Genomic DNA, 12,765 nt, shown 5'->3' on the forward strand with positions numbered 1-12,765 from the left:
ATATATATATATATATATATATATATATATATATATATATATATATCAAATTAATAATAAACCATAATATAAAAGAAACATCCTTATTTTTTTTACATTACTGTATTCAGGAAATGCTTCAATGCAACTGTTTATTTTTGAGTTTTAAACCTAGATTATCCATGAGTGAGGTCTGCTGTGAGATAATTAGTTTGCATATTATTAAATGTATATTTATGTGTATGTGTACATGTTGTCTATATATAGGTGGTATGTGTTTGCACGTTTCCTCCCTGTTGGTTACATTGACCTTAACTCCAGCTATACTCCATTTGAATGGATGATCCTCACCACCATCATTGCAAACTGCATTGTCCTGGCTCTGGAACAGCATCTTCCTGATGGAGACAAGACACCTCTGTCTGAACGACTGGTACAACAAGCTATGCAAACACACACACACATGTGTATGCACAGCACATGTCCACATAAACATTGTGCACACTTACACAAAAGTAAATGATTCCTTTCTAGCACAGTGGCAGTTAATGGACAATACACACACGTCTTGTATTCAGAGAGCACACATGTGCAAAATAAACACACGAGTGAACAATCACATGTTTACAGTGAATTCTTACAGTGGTTTTAGATTTCAATTATTTTTACACATATGTCTGATCATTTGTTTTGATGGTTTGAAATTGATTGTAAGATGTTCTAATTGATGCTTCATTTTTTTATGCAGCCAGGTATTTTTCCATCACGATGACACACAAATAAACAAACAAACAAACAAACAAAAAGAGAGAAATTGCATTTCCTGCAAAAATGTGGTGTGAATGCTTATTGCTGAAGAACTTGCTGAAAAAACTGCTGAAATTGACTACAAAACATGTTGAATTGTAGCTGAAATGGAAGAACAAGCCTAAATTAGCAGAAGAAAGTGCAAAGAACACACATTTGCTGAATGAAGTTTTAATGAGCAGAAATTAGCACAAAATTAGGAAACTAGCTAAAAAAGCTGTAATGAAAAAAAATGCTAAAAATTAGCTGAAAAGGCAGAAAAAGCAAAACTACCAGAAGGAAGTGGAAAGAGCTGAAATGAGCTCCAAAAAAAGTGGAATTAGCAGAAAAAGCTAGAATTTCCATTTAAAACAGCTAAATAGTAGCTGAAATATCAGATAAAGGTGAAACTAACTGAAATAAACTGAGAGGAGCATAATAAGCCTAGATTACCGTAAAGAAGTTAATGAGGTTGAAAGTAGCAAAAATTACCATGAAAAACTTCAATTAATCTGAAAACAGCTTAACTTAGCTAAAAAAAAATGCCAAAAAGTAGCTGAAAAGGTTGAACAGGCTTAAATTAGCAGAAGAAAGCAGAAATAACATGTTTGCCCAATTAGGCTTAAAGAAGAAGAAATGAGCACAAAAAAAGTGGATATTATCTGGAAAAAAAAAAATTTAATTAGCAAAAAAAAAAAAAAAAAAAAAAAGTAGCTAAAAAGCAGAAGGAAGCTTAAACTACCAGAAAGATGTGGAGAAAGGACTCGTTTGAATCAAGCTGAAAAAAGTAGAAATGAGTGCAACAAATGCAAAATTAGCTGAATAATCTTAAATTTGCATAAAAACCGCTGAATAGTAGTGAAATAGCAGAATAAGCTGAAACTTGCAGAAATCAGCTGAAAACACCATAACAAGCTGAAATTAGCAGAAAGAAATTAGAAGAAGCACAAAAAGAAATAATCTGAAAGGAGCACAAAACAGCTGGAAAAAGCAGCTGAATGTTGCTGAAAAAAGTTTATATTTGCACAAGGAAGCTGAAAGAAGCTGAACCAGAATAAAATGTGAAAGGAGCAGTAAAAGGTTGTAAACACATCTAAAGATCTGAAGGATGTAAAATGAGCTCAATTCATTTTCTGAGGGGGAAAAAAATGATGGAAAAAGGCTAAATATTTCAAAAAGCTAAAATTGCTCCAATACAAAAAGTCATAGCACCCTTCTCCTGAACAAGTTGTATGTACTAGTGTGGATGCTTCATAAGTAGTCACACAATAATCTGCATGTGCACAAGATGCCCCACATTCTGCCTCCCACAGATTCTGTTCTTTTCTCATCTCACTTATTCTCAACTTTTCTCTTCGGTCTAGTTTTGTGTTGCCATTCACATTTTTCTTCGTAACATACCTCACTTTGCTCCCTCACCTTCTCTCCCTGCAGGAAGAGACAGAGCCTTACTTCATAGCCATCTTCTGTTTTGAGTCTGGGATTAAGATCCTGGCTCTGGGATTTGCTTTACATAAGGGCTCCTATCTGAGGAACGGCTGGAACGTCATGGACTTTGTGGTCGTGCTCACTGGGTGAGTGCACTCTAGCATTTTTTGTAGCATTGCCTTTTTATTTAATTGTTTTTTTTGTTTGTTTATTCTTTATTATGTATGTATGGATTTACAAAACCCCTCAATATTAGTTTATATTTGTGCAATTTATTTGTTGTACAAATTAATCCAAATATATTTCATATTTGGATAATTAACAAGTGTTATGTGTTCTGTTGGCTGCTATTCAGAGGTCAAAGCATTTTAAAAATGTCTGACTTCAGAATTTTGATTGTGCTTTAATAGATTTACCAGTAAGTCTCACAGCTACTCTTCTCTTCCCTGAAAGACAAATGAAAGGCTATTCTTGTCTAAAATAGTAATCTATTACCTTATTTTGGGCATGTGCCAATTTTACACTTCTGTAACCTTTTTCTATTCTTGTTTACCTGATGAGAGTGGCTTGATAGGATGAGTAACAAAAATATGTTATGTGTAGTTACTTAGGGGGATTCATCTTTTGCAGAACCATTTTTTAAATGTCTTTTTGTATTCAGTCTAAAACAATGACACTATGTTTCACAAAAGTCTGCAGAACAGAATACAATTTCTTAAAGATGAAAAGTTTTGGTTACAATTTACTCTGATATTTCAAAATTAAACATCAGAAAAATGTGATTTATTTTTTTTTGTATTATTTTCCACACTGAATTTGTATGTGTGTGAATGTGTGCCTTCAGTATAATGACTTTAGTTTTTTTCTGATCACAAACACTCATGAAGCCACAGCAGAGGTCTGATTTGACACTGTGCGATTGTGTGATCAGGGCCACTCCCCCCAGTCGCTCTCTGCCTTTAATGAGGACACAAACACACACACTCACACAGGCCGGATCAGAACATCACTGCAGGGAGCAGCAACCAGGGCAAAATGAAATGTCACTTCTGAGAAAAAATGGGGGAGAAGGTTTGTTGTTATGGTAGTGCCTGACAGAGGGGTAGCAGAACATCCTCCATTACCCTCCTTCTCTCTTTTGCTCCTTTGTTCTTTATCTGATCAATTTTAAATTAAAAATAATAATAATACAAATGGCATCTACTTTAGATTCAAGTTGATAATATACATTAACTAGAGAAACTGCATTTCATCTGAAAATGCAGTGTGAATGCTTATTGCTGAAGAACTTGCTGAAAAACAGCTGAAATTATCTTAAAAAAATGCTCAAATGTAGCTGAAATGGAAGAACAAGTCTAAATTAGCATAAGAAATATAGCATATTTGTTGAATTAGGTTTAAATAAGCAAAAATGAGCACAACAATTAGAAAATGAGAAAAAAAGATGAAATTAATAAAACAAATTTAAAAAAGGCTGAAAAGTAGCTGTAAGTGCAGGAAGAAGCTTAAAATACCTGAAGGAAGTAGAAAAAAACTGCAATGAGCTACCAAAAAAAAATCTGGAATTAGCTAAAAAGGCTAAAATTAGCATCAAAAGAGCTAAATTGTAGCTGAAACAGCAGGAAAAAGCTGAAATTAGTAGAAAAAGCTGAAAGCAGCGTAACAAGCTGACATGAGCATAAATAATTAGGCTGAAAGTAGCAGAAATTACCATTAAAAACCTGAATTTATCTGAAAGCTTCTGAAATTTACTAAAAATGGTAAAACGCTAGATGAAAATTTAGAACAAGCTTAAATTAGCAGAAAAAAGCAGAACGAACATGTTTGCCCAATTAGGCTGAAAGACGCAGAAATGAGTACAAAAAAGTGAAAATTATCTGGAAAAAAAAGCTGAAATAAGCAAAAAAAAATCAAAAAACTGCTGAAAAGTAGATTAAAAAAAAAATAAAAAATACAGAACAAAGTTTAAATTACCAGAAGTAAGTGGAGGGAGCACATGCTTCCTGAATTAGGCTGAAAAACATTGAAATTATAGCAAACAATGTGGAATTAGCCAAAAAGCTAAAATTAGCATAAAATGGCTAAATAGTAGCTAAAATAGCAGAATAATCTGAAACTTGCAGAAAGAAGTTAGAAGAAGCACAAACATGTTTTTGTTAGCAGAAAGCATCTGAAAGGAGCATTAAACAGCTGAAAGTAGCTGAAAAAGAGTTCAAATTTGCACAAGGAAGCTGAAAGAAGCTGAACCAGAACAAAATGTGAAAGGAGCAGTAAAAGGTTGTAAACGGATCTAATGATTTGAAGGATGTAAAATGAGCTTCATTGATTTTCTATGAGAAAAAAGTGGCAGAAAAGGCTAAATATTTCAAAAAACTAAAGTTGCACCAGTACCACATGTCATAGCACCTTTCTCCTGAATGAGCTGAACATTTTGATATGGATTTGTTGAAATAGCACAAACTTTGTGGAATGAGAAAGATGCCGGAAAATGTACGGAAGAAAAATGGATCCCAATAGTGTGAATGTTTCATAAGCATTCATACAATTACTTTAATGCCCATTCTCGGGAATGTGGCAAGCATTGAGCTATCTTGGCTTTTTGTAGCTACTGTGTCTATATATGAATCTATGTATGAATGAAGCTGTGAGTATTAAAGGGGCAGTTTTTTTTATGAAGTGGGGTTTTATTGTGTTCTTATACACAGTTAGTATCTCACCTGCAGTAGACTGTAATCAGAACAATATAGATCTTGATACTTGTGGATAAATTGTAACTGGAAAAGTAAGCTAACCCCTGCTCAGGACAGGACTCGATCCAGAGAAATGTTTTGTCTCGGACAGAACAGACTCAAATTTCCTCACAGTTTATGTGGACAATAAGTTAGGGAATTCAACACATTGTCATTTTTGTGGGAGAGAAACTGCTTTTTATATTGACATTTTACTCAACTTAACAATGCTCATGTTGCTATGCTAACTGTGCACTAAGCCTGCTGGAACTTTGTACAGTTTAACGTCTTTATATTTTCTTTCTCTCTAGCAAATATTTTTTTTTTTCCATTTTAAATAATTTATCGATTGCAAATATTCTCTTATCGCTCTTATCTCCTGTCACCCCAGCTCTGCAGAAATAAAGTCACTGCCGATCAGCATATATGATAGCCTTTATCCTAACTGCTAAACAAAAGTTTTGAGTTTTTGACTCCTTCCCTAGTCTCTAAACTAATATAGCTCTGACTGGTGCAGGTAAGACACTCACTCATAACTCCTCCACTCAAACCCACTTCAAATAATCCAAAGTATTTTACCATGAAAATGTCTCATAACGGAACATGTCACCAATGGCTCGTGTCTGAAGAGAACTTTATTTAAAAAGTAAAGACTACCAGAGTCTTTCCTCACTTTCCACAGAGGTTGTTTTCATAAATACCAATCTATCAACATAAAGTGTGATTGGTTATTGCACAACTTCAAACTGCCATCACTTAAACTCAACTCTTACTGCAGAATTGTAGATGGGTGGACACATGGCAGCATAGAGTAGATGTTAGATGATATTGTGAAAAGGAGGCAGAGGAAACCCTCTGAGACCGAATGGAGCCCCTTGCCAGAGTTGCAGCAGAGTACTACTGCAGCTAGATAACAGAGGAAGGAAAAGGAGGAGGTGGAGAAAGAGTCACGTGACAACATCTCTCCATTCCCCAGGGCTCTGGATAAAAAGACAGAAAGAAAAAAAAAGTGGGGAAATGCAGGATGTTTTTGTTTCTTTGTATTCTTTTTATTTTGTTGTTCTTGTCTGTTCTTACTGACAGTATAAAAAAGACAGAGCAGTTTAAAACATGCGACTGCAGGAAGGAGGAGAGAGTGATGTCTGGGTGGGGGGGGGATAGCGAGAGTGATGTATGGAGGATGAAAGAGAGAAAGAGAGGTGTGGAAGAGCGATGTGGAGGAGGAGGGGAAGCAAAGATGGAGATGGAACAAAGGAGGAGGGGAGAGGGGGAAATGAAAAATGCAGAGCGGGAATGAATGTGTGTGTGTAAGTGCTGCAGTAACCTGCTTTCCCCAGCTCGCTATGATCAATCACTCAGCGCAACCTATAAAACACACTCCGCTGGTTCCTCACTGAATACGAACACACACAAGAACACATGCAGCATTTCTTTATTTAGCAGCTGTGAGTGTATGTACACAATTGCTATCCACGGTCTAGACTGCCGCTTAAAGTGATATTACAAATGTTCACAAATCACAAAAATTGATATTTTAAAATGAAAACAAGATATCAGTGAAAACTCCAAGCAGCTAGTTTTTATTTTATTGGTAGGGGTTCAAAAATGGTCATAGTTATTCTTTTCTGGCTTCAGATGTGGGCTCAGCAAACCTGAGCCTCACACTTGGTGTATTTCTCTGTGATATGTTTGATTTTTAGTTGACAAATGGTGCTCTGAATAAAAAAAAAAAGTATGGATTTCCTAAACTGTTGACAAGTTTAGCTTTAAAAAATACTATAATACCTTTCACTTCAAAGGAGCTCTTTCTCTGAATTAAAAGATAAAGACTGTGAAAGAAGTTTTATTAACAATTGTTGTTTAATATAGATACTTTGAAGTATGAAAAGGTTTCTTTGGTCCAAAAAATAAATCAACACACATTTAACCAATCATCCTGCAAAGATTTGCACATCTGAGTTGTGCATGCTGATCCCCTCAGTTTTCAATATGATTCATTGCTTTTAGTTTTGGGACGTGCGTACGTCAGAGCGTTTTCGATAATTAGATAGATTCAGGCTCGTCTGGACTCTTAATTTACAACTCCCCTGAAGTAACAAGATAAAGTGAAATGTTGTTTTGTTGTTTTGGGGGCTGCTGCTGCTGAGTGGTTAGAGCAGTTGTCCTCCAACGCGAGAGTTAGGCATTCGATTCCACCAGCACCCACATGCTGAAGTGTCTTTGGGCAAGACACTGAACCCCTCATTGCCTCCGATGTGTGTCCTATCGGTATATGAATGGGATAAAGCTCTGATTATTCTTTGTAGAGATCTAGTAGAGTGCTGTATGAATGGGTAAATGAGGACACAGATTGTGTTGTAAAGCACTTTGAGTATCTTGATAAGATAGAAAGGTGCTGTATTAGTACAGTCCAGTACAGTCCATCATCCCTTTGAAAGAAAGTAAAATGAAGACAACTGGTACTTTAAGACTTTACCAGGGGAGGCCTTGGAACATGTGAGGTTTTTTTTTAACATAACTTTTATTACCCTATTTTTTGTCGTACACGTCGCTCCGCCCTATAAGTCGCATCAGTCCATATTTGTCTAATAAAGTGGAAAAATCCATAAATACATTGCTTCGTCGTATACGTTGCATCTATTATGCGTCAATGCTGACGTGTCACGTTTGTTACGTGTCACTGCTGACAACCTGGAAATGTGGGCCGAACCCAGAAATGTGGGCCGATGTGACAAAAATCGATGAGCAAATGGCGGCCATGAGAGCATGTACGGGAGGATTTTAATAAGAATTGAACAAGATTAGCACTTAACAACAGTTGTGTCTGCTCAAAATTATAGTAAATGTGTGTCTGTCTAACTTTTCCTTAATAAATGCACTTTGACGGTCAAATCAGCTGTATTTCAAAAGTATACGCGGAAGTAAACGCATGCCACCAGATCCGACCTTGAAAATTTAGTCCATGCATTCATTACAACCCGGCTGGACTACTGCAACTCGCTTTATGTTGGGGTCAGTCAGGCTTCCCTGTCAAGTCTCCAGCTTGCCCAAAATGCTGCAGCTCGGCTATTAACAAGAACTCGTAGGTTTTGAGCACATTTCACCGTGCTATCCTCCCTTCACTGGCTTCCTGTGCGTGTCAGAATTGATTTTAAAATTATCCTGCTGACATTTAAGTGCATCAGTGGCCTCGCACCCTCATACCTCTCTGACCTTTTCCATCCCTATGCAACTCCTCTGGCTTTGAGATCATCAGACCAGCTGCTTTTGGTGGTATCAAAAACCAGGTTGAAGATCAGAGGAGATTGGGCATTTTCAGTCGTGGGCCCTAAACTCTGGAACGATCTGAAGAAGTTTTTCGGATGAGAGACAAAACGTTTCAACTTTTTTGTTTGTTTGTTTGTTTTGTTTTGAATTGCTTTGTTTTGTTTTTTGAATGTCCAGAGGACCAGACTTTAGATTTTTCTGCCTGGATTATTGAGCATGCATCAGGATATCTGGAACGATCTGTCCATCAACATTTGAAGGGCCACTTCTCTGCTTTTAAAACTCTCCTGAAAACACACCTTTATTCACTGATATTTAACAAACGGTGATCTGTTTTACTATTTCATTCTTTCTGATAATGATTTGTGTTTTTATGTTTTTATTCTTTATGCTGTAATTACAGTGAGGAAAATAAGTATTTGAACATGCTGCGACTTTGCAAGTTCTCCCACTTAGAAATCATGGAAGGGTCTGAAATTTTCATCTTAGGTGCATGTCCACTGTGAGAGACATAATCTAAAAAAAATAATAATAATTTGGAAATCACAATGTATGATTTTTTAAAATAATTTATTTGTGTGTTACTGCTGCAAATAAGTATTTGAACACCTGTGAAAATCAATGTTAATATTTGGTACAGTAGCCTTTGTTTGCAATTAGAGGTCAAAGGTTTCCTGTAGTTTTTCACCAGGTCTGCACACACTGCAGCAGGATTTTGGCCCATTCCTCCACACAGATCTCTAGATCAGCCAGGTTTCTGGGCTGTCGCTGAGAAACACGGAGTTTGAGCTCGCTCCAAAGATTTTCTTTAGGGTTTAGGTCTGGAGACTGGCTAGGCCACTCCAGAACCTTGATATGCTTCTTACGGAGCCACTCCTTGGTTATCCTGGCTGTGTGCTTCGGGTCATTGTCATGATGGAAGACCCAGCCACGACCCATCTGCAATGCTCTAACTGAGGGAAGGAGGTTGTTCCCCAAAATCTCACAATACATGGCTCCGGTAATCCTCTCCTTAATACAGTGCAGTCGTCCTGTCCCATGTGCAGAAAATCACCCCCAAACATGATGCTTCCACCCCCATGCATCACAGTAGGGATGGTGTTTTTGGGATGGTGCTCATCATTTTTGTCCTCCAAACACAGCAAGTGGAATTAAGACCAAAAAGTTCTATTTTGGTCTCATCTGACCACATAACTTTCTCCCATGACTCCTCTGGATCAGCCAAATGGTCATGGGCAAACTTAAGACGGGCCTGGATGTGTGCTGATTTAAGCAGGGGAACCTTCCGGGCCATGCATGATTTTAAACTATGACGTCTTAGTGTATTACCCACAGTAACCATGGAAACAGTGGTGCCAGCTCTCTTCAGGTCATTGACCAGCTCCTCCTGTGTAGTTCTGGGCTGATTCCTCACCTTTCTTAGGATCATTGATACGCCACAAGGTGAGATCTTGCATGGAACCCCAGTCTGAGGGAGATTGACAGTCATGTTTAGCTTCTTCCATTTTCTAATAATTGCTCCAACAGTTGATCTTTTTTCACCAAGCTGCTTGACAATTGCCCCGTAGCCCTTTCCAGCCTTGTGGAGGTCTACAATTTTGTCTCTGGTGTCTTTGGACAGCTCTTTGGTCTTAGCCATGTTAGTAGTTGGAGTTTTACTGATTATGTGGGGTGGACAGGTGTCTTTATGCAGCTAACAACCTCAAACAGGTGCTTCTAATTTAGAATAATAAGTGGAGTGGAGGTGGACTTTTTAGAGGTGGACTAACAGGTCTTTGAGGGCCAGAAATGTTGCTGATTGGCAGGTGTTCAAATACTTGTTTGCTACATTAACACACAAATAAATTATTTTAAAAATCATGCATTGTGATTTCCGGATTTTTTTATTTATTTAAATTATGTCTCACAGTGGACATGCACCTAAGATGAAAATTTCAGACCCCTCCTTGATTTCTAAGTGGGAGAACTTGCAAAGTCGAAGGATGTTCAAATACTTATTTTCCTCACTGTATATCTTATTTTTATTTAATGCAGTGATCTTTTTGCTAAGCACTTCGGTAACAGTTCCTGTTTTAAAAGCTCCGCTCCATGCTAGCGGACTCCGTTAAGATAAAGGGAGCTGGCTAACAAGCTTGCTGTACAGTGGCCTACAAGGCCAAATTCTACGGTGGCCAAGTGGACACGTAATGTTATATGCAGTACTCTTGGTTGTAGGAGCGGAGAAAAAAAAAAATAAAACAAACACATTTTAAAATTGATTTATGGGCTTTTAGAATTGATTCAGAATCGCCAGGACTAGGTATCTAGATTCTTTAATGCATCTTTTTTTTTCCTGCACTCCAACTTTAACTATGAAAGTAAAAACACAATTGCCCACAAGACTATTGCATTTTAGGCAGAAGTGGTGAGCCATATGTCAGATAGTTTCACCATCGATTTGGATTTCCATTGTCCAGCCCTTGACCAAAAAAAAAGGCAAATATGTTATAACCTTTGAAAAACAAACTGCAGCAATTTTTTTGTATACTAATTCATCAATGTCTATCATTCACGTGTAAACATATTATTGGTCCAGTGGCATGGAGGTCATCTTCCAATCCCCAGTCTCTTCTGCATGCCAGTGTCCTTGGCAAGACACTGACACCCCCCCCCCACACACACACACACACACACTAGATATGTGTGAGGGGGGTGCTCAGTATCATGCGTGAAATATTCAATAAAAAACCCTATATGAATGTGAATGAGAAACTTTTGTAAGTGATTTGAAGGACCTGGAGAGGTTAAACTACATGCATATATCTTCAAACCATTTACTATTGTATTAATCAGTACTTTTACACAAAGCTCTAAAAATATTGCTTGTGGTTCTCAGAAGGAAAACTTTCTTACTGCATACTTGGTGACCTATTAGTGAAAAGTATTGCCAGTCTTAAATTTTATTGGGAATCAAGGATGCCTGGTAATCTTTGGACAAATCAGCTTTAAATGGTGGATCATTTAAATAAATTTGCAATTTTTTGTTTTGTGTCACATCTAAGCTAAACTAATCCTTATAATGTTTAGGCTTCAACTAGACTTGGATCATTATTCTTCATCTCACCTGTTTCATATTCTGTCATAAAACACACTTTTATCATTTAAGACATACAACCAAGACTTAAGACTTCATTTAGTTTCATTTTCTTCTGTGTGTTAGTAGTGTCAGTCTCTCTCTTTCTCACTTTAGTTTCTATCTTGGTTCCTTTTGGAGTGTATGATTGTGCTGTGCGAGTCGTGACTGAGGAGGCTTCTGACAGTTTTGTAAAGTGTGTATGCACTTGCGTGTTTGAGCGCATGTGTGCTGACATCATTTTTGGCAAACAAACCAGTGAGAGAGCTACTTGATGGGAACAAGAATTAATGAGAAGTGGGATAAGAGAAGAGGGGACTTGTGCACACATACGCAGAGACCAGAGTATTTAGTATTCAGGAATGTCTGTGCATTGATTTTTAGTGCCATGCTGTGACATCACACTGAAATCTAATCATTTACAGTAGAGTCTGGTCCATTCAATCAATAGGAGGACACCAAATATGTCCCTTTCACTCTTCTACTGGTTTTCACAGAGGACATGTTTCAATATAGACATATGCCATCCCAAATTCTAAAAACAAGAAAATATACTAAATATTAAGTTGTACATTTGGTGTAGTTTATTTATTCATTCATTCATTCATTCTTTCTTACAGAAAACATGGTCTCAATGATTTGTTACATATGAATGGTGTCCTACAATGGCGATTCTAAACTACATCTAAGCAGCAAAAACATGGCTGTCTTCAAGAAATAACACCTTAAATACCCTGATGCATGCTCAATAATCCAGGTAGAAAAATATAAAAAAGTGAAGTCAGAACCTGACTTCACTTTTTTAGCACACCTTAAATACATCTTTTGAAAGTCAAATTTTATTTTTAATGTGACGTTCATTCAGCAGCTTAAGAAAACTCCAAATAATGTATAAATGTCTCAGATACCATAAAACAGTCACAGCTAGTTCAAACCAGACAAGACTTTTTTTTTTTCTTTTTGGTCTTTTAAACATTGTTTTGTTGGGACTTACAAACCCTACAAGTACTGAAAAGCATTTCTCAAAACCTTAGGGCAAAAAGTCATGTCTTGTGTCAGTGGCATATCTGGAAGAGGTACTAAATGACATTAGAACCCAAGACAAAGGGATACAGGAATCTTGGCCTCGGAGCAGAAATAGTTCACACCATAGTTTAGCTTCAGCAAAAGAACAGATTAGTTGAAATTTGTCTTTGACATGTTTTTCAGGTGTATTGACTCATGGCATTTGAGTTTATAGGCAGTTTGAGACAAAGTACATTCAGAATGAAAAGTTCCTGGCTGTGAATGAAACATCACTTCTAACATTAGTTTTAGTTAGATTTTGATTAATCAAAATATAATATAATGCTAGATAAGAATACCCAGAGACATGGATTCACACCTTAACTTTTTGAGGAAATGTTATAAGAACAGTAAGTGAGGAAAGTAAGACCAGCAGGGGAAGAATAATGAGGTCACACA

General features: G+C 36.9%; 1 protein-coding gene across 1 annotated transcript in view; it reads left to right on the forward strand.

Annotated features, from left to right (window-relative positions):
• The first annotated feature begins 319 nt into the window (after positions 1-319).
• The window catches only part of LOC119423144 (voltage-dependent P/Q-type calcium channel subunit alpha-1A), a 60,158-nt gene continuing 47,712 nt past the window's right edge, over positions 320-12,765 (forward strand). Inside the window, exons 1-2 of the mRNA XM_037690556.1 lie at positions 320-412; positions 2,200-2,339. Of these exons, the coding sequence (XP_037546484.1) occupies positions 320-412; positions 2,200-2,339 (233 nt within the window). The remainder of the gene's footprint in view (positions 413-2,199; positions 2,340-12,765) is intronic.

This window comes from Nematolebias whitei, chromosome 16 (assembly GCF_014905685.2).
Source record: "Nematolebias whitei isolate Nwh7 chromosome 16, NemWhi1, whole genome shotgun sequence".
In the NCBI taxonomy this organism is placed as follows: domain Eukaryota; kingdom Metazoa; phylum Chordata; class Actinopteri; order Cyprinodontiformes; family Rivulidae; genus Nematolebias; species Nematolebias whitei.